Source organism: Suillus paluster, assembly GCF_016628075.1.
Source record: "Suillus paluster strain FC165 chromosome Unknown EDB91scaffold_7, whole genome shotgun sequence".
Lineage (NCBI taxonomy): Eukaryota > Fungi > Basidiomycota > Agaricomycetes > Boletales > Suillaceae > Suillus > Suillus paluster.
The window spans coordinates 152,934-176,649 of NW_024537567.1; the positions used below are offsets into that span (position 1 = coordinate 152,934).

The 23,716-nt window shown below is 49.7% G+C and overlaps 8 protein-coding genes across 8 annotated transcripts; 4 read left to right on the forward strand and 4 right to left on the reverse strand.

Annotated features, from left to right (window-relative positions):
• Positions 1-369: 369 nt before the first annotated feature.
• On the forward strand, positions 370-1,156 carry EDB91DRAFT_757241 (uncharacterized protein). Its single transcript, XM_041328299.1, has 2 exons — positions 370-575; positions 638-1,156. The coding sequence occupies exons 1-2, from the start codon at positions 450-452 to the stop codon at positions 1,052-1,054; spliced, it is 543 nt and encodes a 180-aa protein (XP_041181240.1). The 5' UTR covers positions 370-449; the 3' UTR covers positions 1,055-1,156.
• EDB91DRAFT_757242 (uncharacterized protein) lies at positions 1,157-2,401 on the forward strand. Its single transcript, XM_041328300.1, has 2 exons — positions 1,157-1,390; positions 1,445-2,401. Exons 1-2 carry the CDS (start codon positions 1,259-1,261, stop codon positions 2,300-2,302), a joined length of 990 nt encoding a protein of 329 aa, XP_041181241.1. The 5' UTR covers positions 1,157-1,258; the 3' UTR covers positions 2,303-2,401.
• A 520-nt stretch (positions 2,402-2,921) lies between these two features.
• EDB91DRAFT_1344281 (aspartic peptidase domain-containing protein) lies at positions 2,922-4,561 on the forward strand (the record flags this gene model as incomplete). The annotated part of the gene is made up of 6 exons (XM_041325805.1): positions 2,922-3,122; positions 3,181-3,300; positions 3,355-3,490; positions 3,540-4,083; positions 4,135-4,305; positions 4,354-4,561. The coding sequence occupies 6 exons, from the start codon at positions 2,922-2,924 to the stop codon at positions 4,559-4,561; spliced, it is 1,380 nt and encodes a 459-aa protein (XP_041181242.1).
• Positions 4,562-4,775: 214 nt separating this feature from the next.
• EDB91DRAFT_757272 (uncharacterized protein) lies at positions 4,776-5,589 on the reverse strand. Its single transcript, XM_041328301.1, has one exon. It carries the CDS (start codon positions 5,434-5,436, stop codon positions 4,939-4,941), a length of 498 nt encoding a protein of 165 aa, XP_041181243.1. The 5' UTR covers positions 5,437-5,589; the 3' UTR covers positions 4,776-4,938.
• Positions 5,590-6,274: 685 nt separating this feature from the next.
• On the reverse strand, positions 6,275-7,046 carry EDB91DRAFT_1047013 (cytochrome P450; the record flags this gene model as incomplete). The annotated part of the gene is made up of 5 exons (XM_041313295.1): positions 6,275-6,464; positions 6,519-6,548; positions 6,598-6,720; positions 6,769-6,812; positions 6,912-7,046. The coding sequence occupies 5 exons, from the start codon at positions 7,044-7,046 to the stop codon at positions 6,275-6,277; spliced, it is 522 nt and encodes a 173-aa protein (XP_041181244.1).
• A 341-nt stretch (positions 7,047-7,387) lies between these two features.
• EDB91DRAFT_1327137 (uncharacterized protein) lies at positions 7,388-8,585 on the reverse strand (the record flags this gene model as incomplete). The annotated part of the gene is made up of 6 exons (XM_041325243.1): positions 7,388-7,536; positions 7,606-7,642; positions 7,815-7,952; positions 8,030-8,227; positions 8,340-8,449; positions 8,556-8,585. The coding sequence occupies 6 exons, from the start codon at positions 8,583-8,585 to the stop codon at positions 7,465-7,467; spliced, it is 585 nt and encodes a 194-aa protein (XP_041181245.1). The 3' UTR covers positions 7,388-7,464.
• Positions 8,586-9,968: 1,383 nt separating this feature from the next.
• On the forward strand, positions 9,969-11,756 carry EDB91DRAFT_1108941 (uncharacterized protein). The gene is made up of 3 exons (XM_041317592.1): positions 9,969-10,380; positions 10,437-10,815; positions 10,841-11,756. The coding sequence occupies exons 1-3, from the start codon at positions 10,238-10,240 to the stop codon at positions 11,636-11,638; spliced, it is 1,320 nt and encodes a 439-aa protein (XP_041181246.1). The 5' UTR covers positions 9,969-10,237; the 3' UTR covers positions 11,639-11,756.
• A 427-nt stretch (positions 11,757-12,183) lies between these two features.
• On the reverse strand, positions 12,184-23,667 carry EDB91DRAFT_1196823 (dynein heavy chain and region D6 of dynein motor-domain-containing protein; the record flags this gene model as incomplete). The annotated part of the gene is made up of 20 exons (XM_041320599.1): positions 12,184-12,584; positions 12,635-12,919; positions 12,970-13,162; positions 13,216-13,376; positions 13,428-14,477; positions 14,527-16,934; positions 16,984-17,690; positions 17,739-19,629; positions 19,678-20,133; positions 20,183-20,530; positions 20,588-20,663; positions 20,712-20,999; positions 21,050-22,162; positions 22,215-22,274; positions 22,326-22,405; positions 22,456-22,550; positions 22,601-22,685; positions 22,740-23,304; positions 23,365-23,611; positions 23,661-23,667. Coding segments are annotated over 20 exons (10,381 nt in total), but the record flags the coding sequence as incomplete, so codon positions are not given.
• Positions 23,668-23,716: the final 49 nt, after the last annotated feature.

A 23,716-nucleotide genomic window follows, 5' to 3' on the forward strand; every position in this document is an offset into this window, starting at 1 on the left:
ACACACATCTTCTGACGTGCAACGCTGTACTCTATACCGTTGAAGTCAGAACTTACTAAAGAACGAGTAAGTTAACCATCTACTTGAATACTGTACAGCAAGATAACTAAGAAACAAGAGGGTGAAAGGCGTCGCAGTGACCCGCACAAAGGCATAAAGGGGGTACAAAGGAGTCTAGACTGGCAACGAGCGTGGGCACCTGCGCCTTGGTTCCCTGAGCAGCTTTGTCTCTTACAGCTTGTTGATATCTCTTGTCGTTGTTGAGGAAAAATTGAAAGTGATTGCTGTATCTTTGTAGTGGCGTGCACACTTTTGCTGCTGGAGCCAATTCTTTTGCAAACAGCAATATTAATATTAATATTAATAAGGTATATGACACGCGCCAGGCCTTACATGTAACAGAAAGGCTCAGAAAGGCTTCCTCGCTTGTGTTTCCTCGACAATGATTCATGAACCAAGAACCTTCCTTCAAGTTGCGTCGCGGACCAATGCTCTCCCTCTCTGATATCGCAGAGGAATTGCGCTGCCATATCCTTGGTTTTCTTTCATACGATGAAATTATACGCTGTGCATTGGTGAGTCAAGCCACCTCTGTTTATAACTTCATCAACGAACACCCTGATCTGCCACGTTAAAGACCTGCCGAACGCTGTACATGACAGTCAAAAACTCTGTTAAGCTGCAATATGCCATTGAAATGGGTGCCCAACGATTAGTGCAGGTTCATCCACGGTCAAACACTGTTTCCACAGCAGAGTGCTTGCGCATACTCAGAGAGAAGGCGAACGCGTGGAGTTCCTTCAAGTTCAATGCGACGAAAAGACTTCGTTGTGGGCAGATAATCAATTCCCATTCCATCACCCATCGACAACTCGGCCTTGCTTGGTACTATACGTGCGATGAAGAGCCATGGAACACTTGCATGAAAGTCGTATCCAAAGTCGTTGATACCGAGACCTGCACATCTGAGACGGCGAACGGCCCTGTCGGTAGCACATGGATCAGAGATGAACCAGTTCCTGAACTGAAGAATCTGTCAACAGACACTACATAGATGGGACGCACGACCTTTTGGTGACCGTCGACATATGTCAGCCTGAGTGGGAGACACGCCCCCAGCGATGCAACTTCAAATACCGAGTAAATTTCCGCACATTATCCACGGGTAAGGACCATCCTTTGGCCCGTGGATCCCAGCTAGTCACCGTGACTAGAGGCTCTGGAAAACGACTCTTGTCACTGGCAGGTGTGGAAGATCATGTGTTGGTCAATGTCCTCGGAGACCGCCTTGCTCTCTATAGTGGGGTGGGTCCGGATCACGGAGCCCTCCAGGATGACCAACTACTGGTCGCTGCATGTGTGGAATTGGCATGAAGGTGGTCAAGCTGATGTAGGCGTCTTCGTCTCTCTACCGTTCAAAAGTTCTCATTTAACTTTTCAAAAGGACATACATGTGGTCGGCGAAGGTTGTCGCTTTCTCGAAATCTTCTTCCTTACCAAGGAGAAGCTTCTAGCTCTCACAACGCGCGGCCATATAGAGCTTTACGACGTCGAGGACCTGTCAAAAGCACCGCAGCTTCAGGCAAGATTTGCGCTGCCCTTCTATACACCCCACTTCGCCTTTCGATATCCTTCGGTTTTCCACAGTGCCTCAAGTTGCGCACATCTCGTGGCACCAGATGAACGTTGGATTTGGACGACAAACCCCGCAGACCGAGTCATGTGCATGTCTGATTATTCCAGCGGTGGTTCGATTGGTTCGATTTTTGTCATAACTGCTGGCGTCTTTTTTATGAATATTCCTCCATCATGGTTCGATACGACATCAGAAGATAGTTTGACTGTTCCGTGGTTGTCGTGGGGTCCACAGAATAGCTGCTGCTTTCGAGGCACGGATATATTTGGAGTGGGAGGGTCTCGTGTTATATGGGTTGATCATTCCAAGTATCCTGACACCCACTCGTTGGTGCATATGATGGATTTCAATCCCTCCGCTGTGGCGCGTGGCATCGGCAAGGTAGTCCGGGAACGTACGACATACCCCCGACGCACACTACACCACGAACAGTATGTGCCAGTGACAACCTACCTCCCTTACGTAGAGGTAGTTGGGGAAGTCATGATTGATCCGTGCGCGACTTTTTCTGTCCTCCTAGACGAGGAAGTGGTGTCGATTTTCACCGTATGTTGGTGTAACAATGTATGTGTATTTCCGCCTGACAAGCCAATGAAGTTGACTGTTTTGTTTCTACCTCAATCGGAGCAGTTTGAGGAGACAGTAGCCGACATCATCAGTTTATAGTCTACACGTGAAGACCTTCGGTCAGTATAGATGGGATTAGTTCTACGAATCATAATAACAATTCTTTCTATACAATGCCATGTTGGCGAAATGGACGGAGAGAAAGAGCTAACGTGTCTGCACTGCATACACTATATGTTAGAGTTCTGTAAGCACGCTGGCTTACCTGAGTTCCCATACTCAGTATATATACTGTCGCTGATACTGAAAGCTAAGCTTTCAGTATCCTACCTTCTGGTGTAACGGTTATGCGCGTGCGGCAGTCTGACCGAGTTACAAGTTCAGTCCGAATCGTAATTCCCATTGAACACCTTCTCGACTGGCAGCACTTCTGTTGGACGAGTTATACCCCTCAGGCTCTCGTGGATTGAATAGTTGGATGCTTTCTCGCGTTCGCCAAGAAAGAAACCTCTGAAAGTACATACCACTGGCAGAGTCCCAGCTCATGGCCTATGTACATTTATAATCTTCCGAACTAATGTCTCGGATGTATCAATTGTACGTCATAGACCTCCGAAGTCAATTCATCTGATCTCCTGGCTATTTATCATCCCATAAACATCTACATCCACCTTTCGACATTCATTCATTCGATCCATCAACATTCCACATAGTAAGTATGCCCTCCACCCGCCTCTCCACTTTCGCCCTCGCCCTCGTAGTCTCCGGTAAGCTTCTGGAAAGCAATGCCCTCGCCATCAACAGAGACCACTCGATTGGATTTTCTTTTAATGCTTATCATAAACCGACAAATGACGCTTCGTCCACGAACATGACTTTTGGGACTCTCATTTCAGTTACTAGTGAATCAGACTTGGAGGTGAGTATGCGCATCGCGGTTGAACTCGGCCACAAACGTGTGTTTAACCCCCTTTTAGTACCTTGGCAAGGTCAACGTAGGAGGACAAGGCAAGTGGTGCATATTATCCGGGGCCACATTCACTGACATTTTCGACCTAGATTTTAACCTAGTGATCGATACCGGGTCCAGCGATTTGGTAAGTCATGTTCTGTTTTCAGCCCATGTTAGAGACTAAATACGTCGACGCAAGTGGGTTACTGGTCAACAAATCAAGATTGACAAAAATACATCCGATAAACTCAACCTTACTTATGGGATTGGTTCCGCCTCAGGAAACATCGCTTACACTACTGTTCGACTCGGGACTTATGAAGTGCAAAATCAAGGTGATTTTTATGTCTTATATTCCCTTAACTTCTCCATAATCCTTTCTAGCATTCCTAAATGTTGATACAACGTACCAGCAAGCGGCCCAAGGAATTCTCGGCCTTGGCTTTATATCTCTGTCCGGGATCGAGAAAAAGGTCAACAATAAGGCTGCCCGCCCTATCATGGCAAGCATTTTTGAACAAAACTCTTCGACACCGAATTTCGTGGCTTTGGCACTCGAGCGAACGACTGATCAAGAGGATACATCCGGAGGCATTATTACGATTGGAGAATACGACCCACGATTCAAGAACGTTGCTGGAACAACTAAATACCCCCTTGCGCCTGCGACGTCGTCGCGCTGGACTATCGCACTGTCGGGCATGCAGGTCAATGGCCACAGTGTAACTCTTAAGTCAGCAGTCAAGGGAACGAAGAAGGGGACTGCTATTTCCCTCATCGACAGCGGAACCAGTTTGGCATACATTCCTTCCGATGCCGTGGATGCGATATACGGTGCCATCAGTGGATCGGTCCATATAAAAACAAACGGGCAAAATTTCTGGATCACGCCATGTTTAGGCCAGGCGAATGTGTCTTTCTCATTCGGGTTCGTAAATCCGGCTCTCTTATCTTGGATACTAACAGACTGGCCCCTCAGCAACGATCATTTCCCAATTAACCCTCTCGAATTGACGAGGCCGGCGACTTTTACTGACGGCGGCAACCAATACACTGTTTGTGTCTCTGCGTTTCGCCCGCAACTGTCAAGTACGGACTCAGACATGGACTTTTTGCTTGGTGACATATTCATGCGCAACGTCTACTCTGTGTAAGTTTGTCCTATCGAAATATCCACCCTGGTACTGAATAAGTGTAGCTTCAACTTTGGCAATATCACATCCAGCAGCGACGACAACAAGGATGCTTCGATCCAATTCCTCTCAAGATCAAATCAGGATCAGGTTTATCAAGAGTTCCAACAACAACGCACTCAGAACCTAAAGAACCTTCCTCCGTTGTACGACGTGTCTAAAATCCATTCCGACGGAACTTCTGCGGGCGGCGGACGCATCAATTCCCGATGATTGGCGTGTATAACCTCTTTCTATGAGTAAAAGTAGACTACGTAGAATTGCAAGATGGCAATAATAATATCCTACGAGAGGTAATTGTAACCTGTTTCGTCCACATGATGATGTCGCGAATTTTGGTGAATTCAGCTGGTCACCTGACAGCAGTTTACGAAAGTCATTACATTTTCACGTGAGTGCGAGGAAAAAGGAAATCAGTGAGATATGTACTTTCGCAACTTGTAATAGGGATACGAAGGAAGTCGATGCGGGAGGACAGGACACTGGTCATTTTCACTAGTTGGTGAGCCAGTCATACGCCGCTTGAAAGCACTCCATGGCAAGGCTGGAGCGATCCCAGAGGTGAACATCCCAAATAAAGTTACATTTCGCTAAGCAAGACCATAAAGAACGGGCTCTGTACGATCTGCAACCTTGCGAGAGCTCTGACTTCTTAACCTCCAGTCACCTCTCCAAAGAAAGTAGATATCATCCCACTGCCTGATCCCAACAAACTTCGCCTCCGCCGCCACCAAAGTCCTTGTCCCACCCCCAATGGTCGAGCATCTGATCGAGGCTTCACGCGCACGCGTCGTGCCATCAATCATACACACTGCACCGATGTGAAAGCAGAAACACAACTTACTGCCACTAGTCGCATAAAAAGTCGACCTGCCACGTCGGTGAGTCATGTGGTTGAATCCAGGACGCAAACTACTCATACTCACGCATTTACGATCGTATAAGTCGGTAGGGCAGCCATAGCAGTTGCTATTCTTGATGCAAAAGAAAGGACATCCTTCACTGTTAGGGTCACTGGCGGGTATTGATGCTGCAGATATTGATACTGTCAAAGCAGCAACAACGGCGAGGATAAAGGAGCAATGCATCGTGTTTGTGAGGGTGTGATATGGGATCAAACAAATCTGAAGGGGACAGTAGGAAGATATCTTGCTTTTATGTGAAGAACCTATCCACCTGAAATTCCCTTTCGAATAGATGATATCTGCAATGCCACCAGATTGCCACCTAAGATCTACCTTGTGAAAGAAGGTCTATTGGCAATTTGGCCGCTGACGTGGAACAAAATATCACCTTGCATAAAAACAGTGGCCGCATTCGTAGGGGCCAGGTTAAAATGACGCGGTCGTGCCGACAGATTATACCTTTGGACTACATATACTAACCTTGGAAGATCATGTTCTGTTGTGGACTTCCGTGTTCGTACAGCCCGGGGGTCTACTATCGAGTTGTAATATCCCTATCGTGTTCTCTATAATGGGGTCTAATGTTCGCTTTCAGATGAGGCTGCGTGAAGTGCTGTCAGCCTGCCAAGTTTCGTCGTCACCCACCTTGTCAAGCTATATGCACCGTCAGTACTATCATAATGTGGAGCCTCACCCTGATGCTGCGTCAAGACCATGTCAGGCCCTATACAACTATCATGTTAAGCCCCACACATGCCACATCAAGCATTACCCGTGCTGCGCCAAGCTAAGCCATGCCGCGTCAAGCCTCATTTTACCGCCGGTCAGCGCATCGTCACAGCCGCGTCAGTGCTGCGTCAAAACCCACATGCCGCGTTAAGTAGTATCAATCTTCCGTCTGTACAGGGTTGTGCCAAGATATAGCCAGCTGGAGTATATCCGGCCCGCCAGATGCTCGCCCAGTGACTGACACCTATACTAGTAGGAACATCCGTCCCGAGGCTCGAAACGTCAAGATTCCTCATGCAACCTCAAGATAATCCTGCATCATGCGCCTGAGATTCGTTTCTGGAATCCTCGCCTCAAACTCGATCGGGCACGGCTGCTTTGGTATGTCCCCGTTCATGTAAATCATGTCATCCAACGGCTGTGTAGGATCCAGAGCGAGCCGGAAGGCCCAGAGAATAAGGAGTGAGTTAATGAATACCGATCTGTATTGATTGAAGTGAGCTCGGAAGACGATGCGCGTGGAAGGATATTTTTACCTGTTCGCGACATGTTGACCGGGGCATACACTGGAAAGGATGTCATTCAAAGAACCAATAGCTGGAAGACGGACCTTACCGCCGACCAAACCCGTAGACAAAGGACTTCAAATCGTCTCTCAGGCAACCGTGGTCGTCAATCCAACGTTCAGGCTTGAACGCGTAAGGCTCAGGGTACATTTCTGGATCTCGAGAGATGGACCTAAGGCAATAATCATCATATACTTTGTGACTTAAGCACAATACTTACCAATGGTTGCCGAATACCATAGTCCCAGCTGGAATACAATAGTTCTCCTGATGCTAGATCGTCATTTTTACAATATGTTTTTCGGTCATATTACTTGCCCAAATCACTTAGTTGTTTGGTGAGGGAATCCTGGAGCTGTGGACCTTGTAAAGATAAAAACCACGATGAGAATATCCACCACTGGCAGCCACGGGTCTCCATCTCAAAGCCTCAGAAATGAAGGCTTGCAGGCGAGGAAGGAAATTCTGGTCGGCGAAGATCGGCGCTTTAGTTACCATGGAGAGAGCAGCACGACGCAATGACAATGAGTTGTGATAAGAGAGACGTTACAGTGCGACTGCGCGCCATGGATCATCGTCTCAAAAAGGAGTGCGCACAGAACACGCCAGCAAAGTGACCTCCTGAAGTAGAATACATCTCTGAGCCATGAAAGGGGCTCCAGTGGAGCGCGCACATGGCGTCGACACTAATTGGAAATCGCTCTGGAGCACGAGCATGAAAGGAGGTCTAGTGGAGCGCGCACATGGCGTCGACACCAATTGGAAATCACTCCGTTCTTACAATATGTAGATATGTGCAGCTATGACATACTCTATATCTGATAATGAGCGAACACAATCATTGAGGTCAGTTCTGCCATTTCATATACATGTGGGTGTAGTGACCTTACGTGGAAGCACCTAAGTAAAGGGAATCCTACTCCCGTTGTATGACAGCCAACAACCCAAGACCTCCCAAAAGCGCGTATTTGAGTTGCGGGAAATCGTTCTAGTTGCGTGATCAGCGTTGTTTCTAGCATGGACGGGCGAGAAACCTAGCACGGTGAAAGAGGCTTACCAAGGTGATCATGGGGTAGCCGATATATGGCAGAAACCTGGGAGTGAAGTGAGTTGTTTAGAAGATTCAGTCGGAGAAGAAACGGTTCGGAAACATAAATTCAAGGGAAGATGAAAAGGCATATACGTCGGCCATAACGACACGCAATCAGCTCAAGCTTGACCTCTAAAGAGCAAAGAACGAGATGAAATAATGTGAAAGATGCCTACCCACGGACTTTCCCGACGATATGTCTTCGCTCGAGCCATTCAAGGCCCTGGTAGAGGTCAAGGTCATTAACATGATTATTGTCGCCTTTCGTAAGCATCAGTTGATGTTCTCCAGGTGGGAGTTTGAGCTTTGCGAGTCTGGGGTTAGGGAGGTCGTAATTAGTCCTCAGCAGGCTCTGCACCGAACCAGATTGGCGAATGGATCGTAAACTCACCCGGTATTGATAATCCGTTTCTCCGTCGAATTCTCAAATGGGATAAAGACGTCCCGGGTCTCCATGACGCGGTGCACGATAGGGATGTCGGCGCCGGGGATCTTATACACTGTAATGTCGCCTGTGTGGTAGCGTTCACCTGCGGGGTTGGTGAGGAAAAGAAGGTCGCCACAGTAGAATGTTGGTTCCATCGAGCCACTGCAGGTATTTAGTAGGTTGCAGGATTATTTGACAGCAAGATTCAGTTTTAGGTGGGGAGACATGGTGAAGTTTAGAGTTAAATCTCGGATGGCGCGAGGGTGATACATACCTGAGGACGACAACGACTGGGGATTCTGTGTTCAAGAACAGACCGAGACCTTTCCATAGCATGAGACCAGACGCGATGGCGGAAGTGAAATTAAGAACTTGGAGTAGGAACTGGCGCATGAAGGACATGTCGGCACAATTGCAACAAAAGAAAAGTCAGTACTATGACATGGTGAAAGCGCTGGGACAAACGTGTCGGAAGCCAAGTCCACGTCACACTAAAGGCCTTGAGCTCATCTGAGAACATCGCTGGCGGTCCAATAGAAATGTGTGAAAGAGGGTAAGATATAATAAATTCACGGATTAGGTTGAACTTGTGTTGTGATCCTCGGTGACTCCTCTCCAAAACTCGATATCGCCGTTGAGCTGGAGAGAGTTTGAGCTTAAGAGTCCAAAGTTCCTCCAGCTCAACACCGACATTGAGGAAAGTTCATCGAATTCCTGAGACTTGGGCCTCGTCGGGCGTTGTCTGGCTTCAACTAGAAAGACAAGCATTCCAGCAAACCGAGTTTGATCTCGAGCTATGTGAGCACGAGGTATGACTATAGGTGCTAGTAGTTCAAGTTCTGTGAGAATTCAAGTTCTGTGAGAGTTCAAGTTCTGTGAGAGTTCAAGGGATCAAGTTGAGGAAATACTTTGTGTGGGAGTCGGAAGGTTCTGATCCCTTAAGTAAGCCGCTCCTACTTTGCCCACCCAAAGATGTTCCTGCATATCGCAACATCATACAGCGCCAGCGGATCCGCATCAAGGCACTCAAAAACGCCCTAAAAACCCTTCTCCAGCGCCTGTCACGGTGTCTTGCCTGCAATTCATAATCGGCCGCCACCGGATTCACCTTCGCGTTCACTTCATTAGTACGGATGGCAAACTGCTTAGGGAACCACATGGACTTGATCATACCGTTCTGCAAGTCCTCAAGGTTGCGAATATCCACGGACATTCCATTCTGATCGAGGGTACGTCAGGAGCAGAAGGCGTTGCAGAATTCGTCGAATGCATTTGGTAATGAGGGCCTAGTAAATTCCACATTTTCTTCTTTTCGCTGACGCAAGAGCAGAAGCAGGTTGTGGCGTTCACGTGGCTTGCCGCAGGGCTGGTGTGCTTAGTCAGCAGCTTCCGAAGTAAACAACGCCCAAAGTGATGTCACGAAGACGTCCGTCCATCCGTGACATCCGAAAATGCCGCAAGACTATATAATGGCGACGCCCTCCGCGCTCTCAATATCTGTCCAACTCCAGCGTGAATACTACAATGACATCTACAAACCCCTCGGTATCGCACTACAACCTCTTAGCACTCTATCATGCCATTTGGAAACAGCGCGATCACTCTATCGTGAAGCGAGGATTACAATGTAATGTTGCGGATCTAGGAAGATGAAGCACAGTTAGCCTGTTTCCTTTTTACGAACATGAAATGATACTAAGCGGTCCGAAATAGGGTGCATCCATTCACCTTCAGTGCCATCGATCTGTCTCGATGCCCCGGTGCCAAGTTGCCAAACGGGGCAACCTCGATGGTCATCCGCTCGGAATATGAGAGCCTGTTTAACAAGTTCTCATGGAGCGAGCGCAATTTCACCATTCATGGGTCCGCTGGTATCGGTAAGTCGACGTCCTTCCACAATTGCCTGCTTGACGCAGCCAATTACCCTTAGGGAAGACATATTTCCTGTTGTATGTCATCGTCAGGCGACTTCTCGCGCGCCAGCCGGTGACCTACCAGATAGACCAACCGGACTCGTGCGTCTTGTGCTTTACCGCTGACGGTTTCTTCGTACTCCCAGAGGAAAACAGCGAGTACCACCCCCTGTTCCAACGTAAAGACGTGCTGCACCTCATCGACAGCGTACACGAAGACACTGTCGCGCACTTGAGCACCGAGCACACCCGTGCGTTGATGCGGGGCACATGTGGCAAGGTCATCCTCACCACATTCTTGCCAGACAGCCTGGGCCTCGACATCGAATGGTTGCCTGAGTATGATGTCTCGGTTCGGCAGCGGATGAAACCTTGCACATTTGACGAGATCTTCGCCATGAGGTGAATCAATCTTTATCATATTAGCTCTCAACATGATCACTAACCATCTTCGTTAGTGCTCTTACGTCAGGCCAGGATGATGTCAAGTCCCTACGATGGTCGTACATCCATTTCGGGTCTAATGCACGTTCCTGTCTGGAAGCATCTCGCCATTCCAGCGACGCTGATCATTATCTCCATGAACTCGAGCATGCCCACGATAATTTTTGGAGCATGCAACCCGCACTGCGCGAACAAGAAGCTCGATACAGCCGTAACCTCTTCGCCGTCGAATCTGGACAAAGCTGCGCCTACCCCGTGTCGCAGGTCGCCAGCAGGCTCCTCGCAGACGAGGTCGCCTCCATGGGCTGCCTCGCTGCACAGGAGATTACTGATCACCTCCTTAAATTCGAGGATACGAAACAGGCAGGCGAAATATTCTATCGTCATGCCGTGGTGGCCCTCATATCAAGATTTGGAGGGGCTTTCGAGCTCAGGGCGTCCAGATGTGCAGGGACATTGCCATCCGGCAAATGAGCAATTTGTGTTGCGGAAAAAAAGTCATGTGGCGCCCAAGGACCAGCGGGCAATGCCCTCGAGCCATTCATACTCCACTCAATGCGAACTTGCGATGCTTGCGGAGAATTTCCCGCAAATCCTCCTCTCTCCAAAACATGCGCTCGTGCATCCAGGCATTGATGCGGTCATGTTCGACTCCAGCACGTCGACGGTGTGGCTCGTGCAGGTGACGCACGGATCCCATCGCCCAGTCTCCCCCCTTGGTCTTCTTTTCCTACTGGACGCTGTACGTGGCAGCCCTTACGAACCGTCCCCACATCACCCATGGCAGTTTGTCTTCGCCACAAGGGAGCAGTCTCCCAAAATTTTCCTCCAGCTCAGTGGCAAGAAACGAACACAGCACTTTTCTATGTTCTTCTGGAGGCCACGCATCAAGCCATTTATCATGCAGCTGCGCGACACGGATTGCGATGTCCACTCTTCGGGCGACCCGGCGTATGAGCAGTGGGGTTTCCCTTGTAAAGCTCCGCTGAAGAGCTCGCCTGGCCTCCCTCGGCGCCTTGCAAACTTGCTGACGCACCTCGTTCCAATTCCCCGGCACACAACGGAATCCAACTATGTGGTCCAGGACAAGATGGCGTCGGAAATTCAAGGCGCCATTATACGAGACTCGGGCGTGCCCGGAGCTCAGTTGCTAGGAGATATGACAAGAGAGCAGCAGCTGGGCCCGGTCGACCACTATGTGCGGGATGAAGATTAATAGCTAAGGGACTCTGAGAGATGGAGAGAGGTATATTGATGAGTGCGAAAATCGAGTGCTTACTTATAGAATCCTTGTGACTGGTATTCTAATATCCATGAATTCTGATTTGCCATCATCATGCACGTCCATGCTCGATCGCTCAATGTGTTTGGTTTCACAAGTCAGGTCAGTCAAATAATTTTAATACACAGTGCACGTATACGTATCGGATTCTCGTTGAACGGAATCGGTTGCGCTGCTTCAACATCGCCTCCAGCGACATGCTACACGATGAAGACAGCTAGAAATGACTGAATCTGGCGTGGATGATAAGTATTGTTTGGTGGGAGTTGAATCGATATAGCGGCCTTGGTAGATGCATTATGCCGCTTGATCATCATCGCCGTACACGATATGCAGACAAGTGTTAATTAGTGCTGCTGACCACGCACGGGGATTTCGAAGATGTACCGCAGTATGAAACGTGTGACCCATACTGTACTTATTTTCTCGTGGCGGCATGTGGCAGGACTGAAAGCGTTGTTGACACGGCAGACAAGATATCGATAGTAACAGATGATCATTATAATTCCGCAGCCGTCATAAAATACAGGAATCCGAAGGAAGGAATGGTATCATGATATGGGAACAGTTGATTATGTATACAGTATACCAAAAGTAATATCCAAGTCAGTCGCTCAACCCCTTGCAGTGAGACAAACAGCCCTCATTGCGACCAGCGACGCTGAATGTCCATCGAATGGTAGATCTACCGTAAACATCACATCACTGCGGTCGTTGTTGAGGTAAACCGGCAGTGTGACTAAGTTGGCAGGTTGCTCATCGTTGCTGGAGTCGTCTTGTATCCAGCGGATTTGAGAGGCATTTAGGCGAACAGCCTGCCCATCATTGAGCATCAACTTTTCATTCTCTGCGTCCCAAGCAGCGCCCTCCAGAACAAGACCTACAAACATTGAGTAAATTTGGCGGAAAGGAGGGAGAGCAACAACATACCGTCAACAATGAAAGCACCCGGGTCGTTCATCTGGCCGATGTCGAGGCGTAGGTGAAGGGTCTCAAGACTCCATCGTTTCCGGTGTGCCACAGTTTGACGAGTCGCTGTGATATAGGCTTCAGGGAAGAACAGTCCACCAAGCCACACCTCCACGTTGGAAAGATTTTGTTGCACAGTCGTTATGCCATCGAGCTGAGACAACCGACGAGCCAGATCTGGAATCCACTCTGACACGGACATAGCCTTTGGCACCTTGTATCTCCTCCAATGAGAAGGGATAGTTCCTAGCATGCATTAGTATTCGATGCAAAAGAGAAAGGTAGCGACAAAGAACCTTTTGTCAGGGAGCTCATCAAGGTTCGCAGGTGATTTGTTTGCTTGAGTTCCCCATCACACACCTTCACCACGTCTGCCAGGTCCTTGCAAACCTGGTCGAGAAGTTTGCGTCCAATCGTAGCCTCCCGGAAGAACAAACGATAAAGGGGATCGGGATTGTCATTGGATTGCTTTGGCAGAGTATTTAATGTCTAAAACCAGACAGTGAGCGACATATGGACAGCAGATCCATCAAGAAACTCACCGAAGGCAGCTGGGTGAGCCATTCACGGCACCGCTCGTGAAGATTGCGCATCCATGCAGGCTGCTGCGAGGTCTGGCTTTTTGAGGGACCAGCGGCACTCCCGAGTTCATCATCATCTGCCAGAGTCCGCATCTTACGCAATTTACTAAGCAGTTCATTGCCTTTAAAACAAAACAATCAGAGAGGTGACAACGCAAATGTATATTGTGTACCTTGTGCTACAGCAATAACACGCTCTGCGGTTGGAGGAAGGCTTAGCCATGCAGGTGGTTCGCGATCAGGCAGGCGTTGCACCCAGGACAGGAAATGCTCTAGTTTGGTGCCATCGGGAGCTTCAAGTGCGTGGTCTCCACCGATGGTTGGAACAAGGTCGAAGTCGACATTGTACGCAGCAGGCGTAAAGAGCTTGTCGACAAAGGCATCCAAAATGCGCTGGTCAAAATCACTGTCGACTCTTCCTCCATACACGGACTGTTTGATCAGCGTTCTGAGGGCATCCCAAGGAATGGTGGCCGGGTCTACGTTTGTCCGTCCTTTGGCAACTGCATTGAGCCAGGTATCGATAGTTCCAAAAGCCGAAGACATATCGGAGTCATTAAAGTCGTATGTCTTGCTCCAGCCTAAAGGGACATAGCGGAGACGTTCTTGGACGACAGCATGGAACCATGCCAATAGGAAGTACAAACGGATTTTCTCCGATGGACCTTGCGTCAGCCGCTGTGGCGGTATGGATCCGAGTGAGTCCAAGAGGTTCGCCTTGATTCCTGGCAGAGGCTCATTCATGATGATGCGTGACTGACGTAGAATGTTTACAGGAATGGAAGGATTCGCTTCTAAGGTCAGGAAAAGACGGAAGTTTCGATGAGGATTCAAAGTCTGGAGCTTCTTTTCCAGCTGTCCTAGCCAGGTAGGAGCGAGATGCACGTTCTTCAGAAGCACCCATGTCCCTTGACGGGATGCTGCTGCGATTGCTTGATCTGCCAACGTGAATCCTTCTTGAGAGCCCATAGCCACGGAGGAGGAACGTGAACCAGTAGACTGTATAAGGTTCTCTACGCGGTAACTGGCGTCGTAACCTGTAACCGATACAAGGGCCAAAGGAGTTGCAGCCGGCACCTCATTCGCGACCATGGCACCCAGGTCTGAATCGGACGAAAGGTCGCTCTGGAACACAGTTCGAACGAATAGGGCCGTAGACTGCAGCAGTCTGTCGGGCCGGAGGCACTTGACGATTAACAATGAACGCAGCGCTTCAACGGCAGCTACGATCCGATCAGCAGTTGCCCGCAATGAAAATGTGTGGTCACTCACGCGTATTGGGTTCCCATGGCATTGGAACAATAGATTCTGGATTGCTCGATTGCAGGAAGGGAATCCAACTATCTGGGTGTTCCAAAATGTTGTTGAGAACTGGCTTGAACAGAGATTGTTTCGCATAGTTCTCCAAGTGCATCATCTGATCTGGCGTCAGAATTGAGGGGGCGGGCTGCTCTGTTGAGGGAGCTGTAGAAACTCCGACGCCTTGCCCGCTCTCCAATAGGAACTCCAGTCCATCGTTAATCTCTTCCATTCCTCGGAGCTTGACCTGAGCCAGAAGAACGGCGAGCATCACATGATCGCGATGAAGAAGAGCCCGAGAAGTCCGCTTGTAGACAATCAAGAACAAGTCGTTGAGGAGGATCTCGCGTCGGCGATGATGGTCGGATACGTTCTTGAGATTGGGATTGTGGTGCAAAACGTAGTCGAATATGTCCAAGAAGAACCGTAGCGAGAATTGATAGAAGTGGTTGACCAGGTTGAGTTGCTCAAGAATGAAAAAGACGGAACTGCATGCCTGTGCCAAAGGCAGATACTCTGCAGTCACTTGTTCAACCTCCTTCATGACGATATCCGTCTCTTCGACTTTGTGTGTAATGTCTGCAGCCTCTCGTTTGAGGGTCTCCAAGGTGCTAATGACTTTGTCGTCGTCAAGAATATTGCCCGTTGATTCATTGAGAGCTTGCAGCAGCAACTTTTCGAGTGTGCGAAGGCGAAGTCGGAACTCTCCTTGAGCCTTCATTAGGTCAGTTCTCTTGCGTTCAGTGTCTGGACGTTCGACTTTGAGAACCTGGTCAAGCGACTGACTCTGGAGACTACTCCTCGTCATGGTGAAGTTGACAAACGTCACCCTGCTGCAGATATCCGGAGAAAACTCGACGGAGGGGTCACGAGTGGACAAAAACATGGTGAACGAAGGAGAGAAGTCGATGTCCTGGCTGCCAAGGCGGATGAGAACACGACCACCCGTTCTCCTGATTTCTTTGTTCAATACAGCGTTCAAGATAGGATCGAGATGTTCGACATCTTGGATCAGTAAAGGATTGCCGAAACGAAGAGCGCTCTCAAGGACCTTCAGGAATGCCTCATCCAAGAAGCTAGTGACAGTGATCTTGCGGTCCCTGTATTCGTTAAGAAGGAACGCGGTGGCTTGTCCTGTGGGATCGATGATGAGAGGATAGCGGCTGAATCGTTTCAACATGATTGCGTTCTCCGTGGTCAAATTGTCCGATGGGAGTGACTTTGATTGCCAGCTCAGGCGGTCATCCGCAGTTGATAGATACTCTGTGAGCGAAAGCTCTGGCTTGAACTTGATGCTTGCCTCGTGAAGATGACTCGACCAATCTTGCCACATGACCTCGCGATAATGTTGATCGAAGAAGCCGCCATAAGCCAAAAAGGCAGCTGAAAGTAGGACATCACCAACGATGGTGCTCATTTCCGCGTCGAATGTGCGACTCCCTGCCTCCCAACGACCTTTCTCCGATGACAAACTTTCCAAGAGTTTCATGCTCCTGTCCACTTTGCTCTGCACACGCTCCATCTCCGATTTGATAGCCTGAGTCTCGCTAATAAGCAATGCGTACTCCTCTTTGTAGGTCGCAATTTTGGACTCCAACTCGGCCACAATGGTGATAATTTGGGAGGCCTGTTTCTTCGTCATGTCCGCTTGCGATTCCAGTGATTGGACCTCATTGCGCAAAGGTTCCACCTTGTCGAGAATCTCCGAGAAGCGTACTTGAGCGAGAACCCATTTCACTAGGGGACCGCAAGCTTTACTCGCACGCTGTACAGTTTCGAAGTTAAACGAAGGTCGGCTCAAGAAGTCCTTTTTCATCAGCTCGCGAAGGGGCTTCGTCATTTGACTATTGGTATCAAAGTTGACGATCCTCAGAATGAAGTCATCCCGGCGAATGATACCCTGAACAGTGCGCCAGCTGTCAATCTTGTGTCCCAACAGGGTACACACGGACTCCATGGCAAGCTTCACTGCTTCAGGAGGGTTCGCCATGGTTCTGACCTCCTGGAGATGCTGCTTCTTGATGCTGCTAACGGCAGCCTGGGCATCCAGGACAGCTGGTTCCGCGTCGGCCAAGTCCGCCATGACGACGGAGCGACGTTGTGCAATGTTCTTATCTTGCTCGACAAGGGCCGCCTGGATCTCTATTGAAGCAGTCTTCTTCTGTTCGGCTTCCTGTTGATCTGCAACCATGCGCTTGAGCTTCTCGTTGGCTTCAGCATCTTTCGCCTGCAATTGAGATCGTTTGATGGCCAAACTCTTGCGTAGCTCCTCGACTTGGGTGACAGTATCCTTCAGCTTGTCGAGGCCAACATGCAGATGGCGCTGTTGCTCCTCGAGCTCATCACGTTTCTCGTTGAAGAGACGAACATATTGATTGATGCTGAACAAAAAGTTAATTTCACACCGAAGTGAGGACATATGAAACCCACAAGTCCAAATAGTGACGCGGCGTGACATAGTTATAGCGACCCTGCCGGCGGCTCAAACGTTGGTTGATCTGGTGCAATGACGAGTGTACGTAAACCAGTGCGTTCACCACTGCTGTACGATGAACTGGTGGCATGGACAACTCGCGATATGCGATGGGGAAGTGCGCAGGAGGGGCGTAGGAAGGCAGATCGAGGTCAATCGTGTGCGTAAACTCCGTTCCGACTTGATAGAATGCCTGGTCAGACCAGTCACCGAACCAGTCAAGAACACAACGATTGAACAATGCAGGGGATGTAGCAGCACGAGAAGCAAGGCCGTTCTCAGGCGGGTTCATAGTGAAGACGACATGCAGATTTTTAGCGACCTGCTGAGTGAACCATCGATAAAGCTCCTCATGCGAGTCGAGCATCAGGCCGTCCCTTTGAGAGCCCTCTTTGCAGGCTGTCATAAGCGCAGCATGTTCATCCCCTTCAAAAAGACCAGGAACTTCGGCGTTGGCAAGGAGTGTGTTCATCCGTTCCAAGAATCCAGAATCAAGGACGTTGGACTCATCCATAATGAAGCAAACCTTTTCGCCCTTGCAACCGGATCGGCGTAACACTGTCCGTAAATCGTCGTCGAAATCATCACCGGTGTACTTATTGGAGACCTTGATCTGGAAGATGCTGAGCCCGTTAAGCCATGCGACAAAGCGTGAGAGAGTGGTCTGCTCAGAAGTCAGATATAGAATTCCTCAGGAGAACATGGTACTTGCCTTGCCGCTTCCACTGACACCAATAAGAAGCAGATGTCCCTGCACCTGGCGGAATACCCGATCAATTCGAAGGACATGATCGAGAACATCGTTGAAGAGAACAAGCGGCACGTCCAATTCTTCTTCATAGAAGACTCGGAGGCGAGCTTTCGTATACTCACGAAGCTCCTCGCGGTCAACAGGAATATAATATTTAGAAGTCCAGTTGGAAAAGAGGATCGGTCTGTGGAGGGCCTCATCTTGGTTGATCGTTGGGAAGTGCTCCATGGCTGCGCCGTCAATGTGCTCGTCTGTCCAACTCTTCTCTTCCTCCGTGACAAGACGGTCTTGGAACAGGCGCAGGGCCTCATGCGCCCAGACACGCACAAGCCCTTCGACAGACAACGTTTCCAAAGGCCGAATAGCCTCGTAGATACCGCGAACCCATCTCGTCAGCTCACGAGGACTGTAGACGTAGTGTGCCTGGATATCGGTGGTGAAGCGTTTCTGAGATGAGAGATAGAAAGCGACCATGGCATCTGTCAGCGGCTCTGCATATGCCCGTAGGGTCGGGACCACTTTCAACAGTGCTCTGTTGTACGTGCCATAAATCTGCTTCAAGGAGACCTCTCCAGGATAATCAACCATGACGAGGGGGGCGTGACGAAGGAACCGATGGCTAAGGGGTACACGTCCGGGATCAGTGGGAGGGTTGCAAGCACCCACAAACTGAATGCGCTCCAACTTGACCCAGGCCATGTCACTGGCACGCCAGTAACCGCCACATTCGACAAGCTGACGCAAGAAAGAGATGACTCGCTGCGTGCCGTATTTGTCCTGAGCGGGCAGGTTAATCTCGTCGCAAAAGACAACCAACCACCGGCCGATTTGCACTGGGGCCAGAATGACACCGTTGGGAGTCTTGCGATACTCGCAATACTGCTCAAAGGTCTTCAAGATGAGCTCTGGCGTAGTAGCGCTGGAGAAGTTCAGACCGACAACTTCCATGTCGGGAAGCTTGCGCAATGCGCTGAACAGAGTCATGGTCTTTCCGGAACCCGGAGGACCACAGAGCATGAGAGGCTTGTGCTCTGAAAGCCAAGAGTACAACACTTCTTCGTGGCGCACAGTGTCCATCGTAGGTACAACGATTTCTGAAGAGGTGACGGCGTGGGCATCGATCTCAATGGAGGGCACCTTGGACTGCCAAGCAATCCAGTCACCAGTGGTGATTTGCACGTCGAAATCAATGAGGGAGCTTTCGGATCCCATCGCTGGAAGGTCGATGCCAGTTTGCTTGCACAAGAAGTCGCCCATTTCAGCCCGAAGGTCGAGCTTGGCATCACCGGAAAACGCCCAAATGATGCTTACAAGGAGCCGTTTGGTAACGTACTGCTCCACCCTTTCAGGAGCAAGAGGGAAATCGGAGTGTTGCAGATTGTACTCGATGATATTCCGAGCCGTCTTGTTTAGCAGCGAGAAAAGAGTGTGCAACGCACGTGTCGCGGTGAAGTCCATGATATGATCAATAGACTCGGCGAAAGTCAAGGCGGATTCGACAAGATCTCCGTCGGCGAAATAGCGCTCGAGAATCGACGCGATCTGTACTTGAGTGGCGAGGTTGGCAGAGTTAGATGCGTCAGCGGCTAGCACATCAGTACGACGGCCAGGCATGTCAGCAGCATCCTCATCATCCGCATCCAGGGGCACAGTCGAAAGCGTGTTGAGGTAGTGTCGGTAGACCATTGATGGCTCGATGACGTCTTCACTGAACCAGATCATACCACAACGACTGACGGTAGCCAAGGTGGCATAGCGAAGATGCTCGACCTCGAACATGATGCGCACATTAGGCGGGAGGTTCAGACGTTCACCATTGGGCAGCGTGAGCAGTTTGTTATCGTCCAGCACGCTGGAATCGTGTTAGATGGTCGCAGAATTACCCAGTCCTGAAACGTACCTATTCAAGTTCTCGACCCACTCAGGATCAACATCACCATCGAAGATGATCCAGTGTCTCTTGCTGCTTTCACCACGGACATCATCAACGATCTTGCGCAGGATGTGGGTGAACAATCCGTCGTTCCATTCACGTGTCGTAGGATCGAGTGTGCCGTACAGCGCGTCCTTGTGCATGGCCTTGGGGTCAATGACATAGGGGATTCCTTCCGTGCCATCGAGCCTCTCAAGAGCAGCAAGCAGAACCTGCCAAGCGTTGGTCTTCCCAGTACCTGAAGGTCCAACCATCATGAGACCGTGTTGAATCTTCTGAATCTGATAAAGTTGAAGAATTTTGGCAACCCATCGATCACCGTCAACAAGGCGGCGTTCCGTGCAAACCTTGAGAATCTGCTCGCGCAATGCATCGAGGTCGACGGGAACGTAATCAGTACCGGGGAAGACATCAGCAAGCAGGCTGTCCAGAGGGTAAATCGTCTGTTGTTTTAGGACAAACGAAAACTTGCCTTGTAAGCAAAGGAACATCCTCAGCAACCAACTTCGGCACGATTGTCTCCGTGACACTCTGGATGAGAATGATCTGTTCCGAGATGCTATCGGAAAGACCTCCTACACCATCTTCATCTTCGGAATTCGCACTTTGCAGACGCTCACGCTTCAAGATACCAGCACTTGCTAGGACAGCCTTCAAAGCACGGAGACCAAAATCGTAATGCGGCTGGGGGGAGAGCTGTTCGTCACAAAGATTGAAGAATGGAACAATCTTTGAAGCGAGTGATTCTGCTGTACGGAAACCTTGTGAAAAGAGCATGACCTGGGCAATCAGCTCGCGGTCGGGTCTCGTCATCGCCATCCTGAATAAGCAACCCTGTATTCAGAAGGAGTCACATAACCATTGGAATAGAACATACGGCCTGAACAATTTCGTCAAGTTGGGCGGAAGTTGAGACCGACCAGCGTAGTTGGGATTGGTCGTGATGAAAATACCTTTGTGCATATATTAGCCAGGATCATCGCGTATCATGAAATTGTTACCAATGTTCTTGTTGATCTTGAGGCTTTTGCCAACCAGCTCAATTTCAATATTAGGGTTCTTCGCCAATGCAACAAGACCCTGCTGAATGCTTTGTACTTGCTGAGACACAGCACTGAGAATACGCTCCTCAAGTCGATTGAATTCGTCAAAACATCCCCATGCACCAACTTGACAAAGACCAACGAAGATGCGACCCATGGCTTGGAAGTCAAAAGTCTCGTCACAACAGAAGACCAAGACGAAACGCCCCAGCTGCACACCGAGAGCTTTGACGGACTCCGTTTTACCTGAGTTCTAACGTTAGTCAGGCGTCGCAAGATAGAGGACGCATCCTTACCTGTACCAGCGGGCCCGAAAGGTGACCCTCCCAGCTGATTGTCGAGCGCCTGCGTCAACGTCAAGTACACTCGATCTGTCAACGGTGTCTGGACCAGACGATCGGGAACACCAAGGTACTCCCATCCGTAAGGGAACGATGCATCAGCGACGCAGATGGCAAGCCTCTCTAACGGGTTCTCGACAGAGCGGTCCAAATAGAAACGCATTTGCGATAGCCACGTGAACGCCTTGGTATCCGTGACACGCTGCTGGATGAGGGTACGAGTAACGTCTCTTTGGTGGACCAGTTCGGTAATGAGGTGCTCGCACTTGCGGCGAGTGACAGGGCTCAGTTCCTGCAACACGATGTCCGCAAGAAGGTCGAGTGCCTGGCTGATTGTTTCAAGTGGCGCTTCTGGGAGCCTGCCAGACTCGAGAGTGGCATCGACTGAAGTAGTCCACGCGACCTGAACGGCTAGGGTGACTAATTGTGCTGGATATTTCTCCATCCACGCCATGAGCTGGTCCATGTCAAGAGAAGTACCAGTGCCATAGAAGGATTGTAACTCGGTGACAGCATCGCATAAAAGATCTGCAAGAGACAAGCGCATCATGGATTCGATCTTTGCGAGCCAGTCGTTGATCTTGGGGAAGTCTTTGAGCAGGATTGGCTCGCTGAATTGAACCTCCTCTCCTTCGCGCGAGGCCATGCCCTGGATCTGAGTAAGGTCCTCGTCCAGCTTGATGGTCGAAATACCAGCAAACATCTTTTTCAGGTGTTTCATGATGCGCACGATATCCTTGCTATTACCGATGATCTCCAACAGGTCTTCATCGCCAACGAAGTAGAACCGAGGGAACGAAGACCGCTCGCGCTCGAGGTATTCACCAAGTGCTTTCTGGATCTTGTTCAAGAGGTCCGCCAAACGCTCCAAGCTCTTCTGGATGCCCTGTATGTTCATGACATCTATGACGAACGGCGACTTGTAGACTTTCTTCATCACGGTGAGAAACTCTGCATTAATGTTCTGGAAGCGAGCGCTCTCCACCGGAAGAAGGTGCTTGATATCCGCGCTGCCTGAGAAGATGCCCTCTAGATAAACCCATTGGCGCTGTACGTCAATCCAGATATCTAACGCCACATTGAGTGAATTTCATAGTGAAAAAAGAGCCAACATTCATACCGAAGAGGACGTGAATCCTGTTAAGTTTCTCTTCCCATGATCCTGCTTCTTCCTCGAACACTGGAAAGCACGTCAGAAGGGCATCTATAATACAAAAAGCATGCCGCATACCTTTGTAGTAAGGCGACAACTTCATTGCAGTCAAGGAGTTCAAGTTCTCGCTGCACTTGTTAAAAAGGTCATCCCATCCTCTGGAAGTAGTATGGTGAGCAACACTCTGTGACCTTGTTCAATAGTTTACCTAATAAGACGACACTTGTTCTGATAGTTGACAAGGTCGAGCGTGTAGTTCGTCCATATTTCCTTCACTTGCTTGATATACTCTTCAAGGGCCATCTTCAAGAAAATGTGAGGCAAAATCGAGGAAACTCGAAACTGCCACCCACCTCTCCCTGCGCTTGGATGATAACCTCACGTATGGGGGTCTCATTTTTCTTGAGGTCTAGGTCGTAAACGTGACCAAGAGTCATACTGTATAACGATCAGCACGCAGTACCGAGGAGTGATAGCTTAAAACCAGCTCACAGCGTCAGACTGATCTGAGACGGAAGTCTCAAAACCTTGAACAGCTGTTTCCAGTGTCTATCCTTCAGCGCCTCCGATTTCAAGTCCGAAATTAGGGAGTTCGACTTTAACAGTCCACGCAGTACGTCCTGGACATATTCGAACGCCGCGTATTGTCTCATGCGCGTGGGCATGTCCCTTGTCGACGTCAAGAGAGCATCAAGCTGCTGCCTCAACTTCCTCGGCTGCACCGTAGACCACGACATCTCCCTCATCTCGCCAATCTGGCTCCATACACCGGACAAAGCCGTCCATACTGCTTTGAGGTCACGTAACTCTTCGAAGATTGGTTCAAGGCGCGTGTGACGCGTCAGCTCGAGATCCAGAGCCTCCTTCGCTCTACAGACGAGGTCGTACTCCTCCTGCACGCGAGTAAGCTTCCCCTCGAACACGTTAATAGTATTCATGGCCGTGTCTGCACGGAGGCTGCCTTGTACGGGACGTGTCTGCTCCCATTCCAACAGGATATCGTTGATCTTGTTTTCTACAATCTTGTCTTCGGCGACTATCTTATGCTGAAGACCATCTGTACAAACGAATCATGAGTCACAAATAACGATGCGAGTTCAAGAGAATAACCCCATACCCAGTTGCTCTTGGATGGTATCATTCTTTCTCTTGAGAATCTCGTTGTATGCGCTCCATTCTCCTCTAAGTTGGTCGCCGTAGAGCCAATCTTCTGGGAATTGGTATCGAAAGCGCTCTAGCGTCTTCTCGCCGTTGGCACACAGTTCTATCATGGGACCCCATGTCTTGGTCTTGCGCTTGAGGTCCTGGACGAATGTAATAAAGGTCACCACCGCAGCGGTTGATGAGTTGGAGGGACTGAATGCCTAAAGAACGATCAGCGCCACGACGACCTCGAAGGTCCCTTGAGCTCACCTCCATGATTAATGCTTGTGGAAGACGCCTCGACGCGTCTGCCGAAACTTCAAATC

What these genes read in the sequence shown, in the direction of transcription:
- EDB91DRAFT_757241 (XM_041328299.1), top strand. Translation starts at nt 450, where the DNA reads ATGAACCAAGAACCTTCCTTCAAGTTGCGTCGCGGACCAATGCTCTCC. An exon ending in AAATTATACGCTGTGCATTG is followed by an intron (nt 576 to 637) that starts GTGAGTCAAGCC and finishes GCCACGTTAAAG; the next exon opens with ACCTGCCGAACGCTGTACAT.
- EDB91DRAFT_757272 (XM_041328301.1), bottom strand. Translation starts at nt 5,436, where the DNA reads ATGCATTGCTCCTTTATCCTCGCCGTTGTTGCTGCTTTGACAGTATCA.
- EDB91DRAFT_1108941 (XM_041317592.1), top strand. Translation starts at nt 10,238, where the DNA reads ATGCGGGGCACATGTGGCAAGGTCATCCTCACCACATTCTTGCCAGAC. An exon ending in GACGAGATCTTCGCCATGAG is followed by an intron (nt 10,381 to 10,436) that starts GTGAATCAATCT and finishes CATCTTCGTTAG; the next exon opens with TGCTCTTACGTCAGGCCAGG. An exon ending in TATTCTATCGTCATGCCGTG is followed by an intron (nt 10,816 to 10,840) that starts GTGGCCCTCATA and finishes CAAGATTTGGAG; the next exon opens with GGGCTTTCGAGCTCAGGGCG.
- EDB91DRAFT_757242 (XM_041328300.1), top strand. Translation starts at nt 1,259, where the DNA reads ATGTGTTGGTCAATGTCCTCGGAGACCGCCTTGCTCTCTATAGTGGGG. An exon ending in ATGAAGGTGGTCAAGCTGAT is followed by an intron (nt 1,391 to 1,444) that starts GTAGGCGTCTTC and finishes ACTTTTCAAAAG; the next exon opens with GACATACATGTGGTCGGCGA.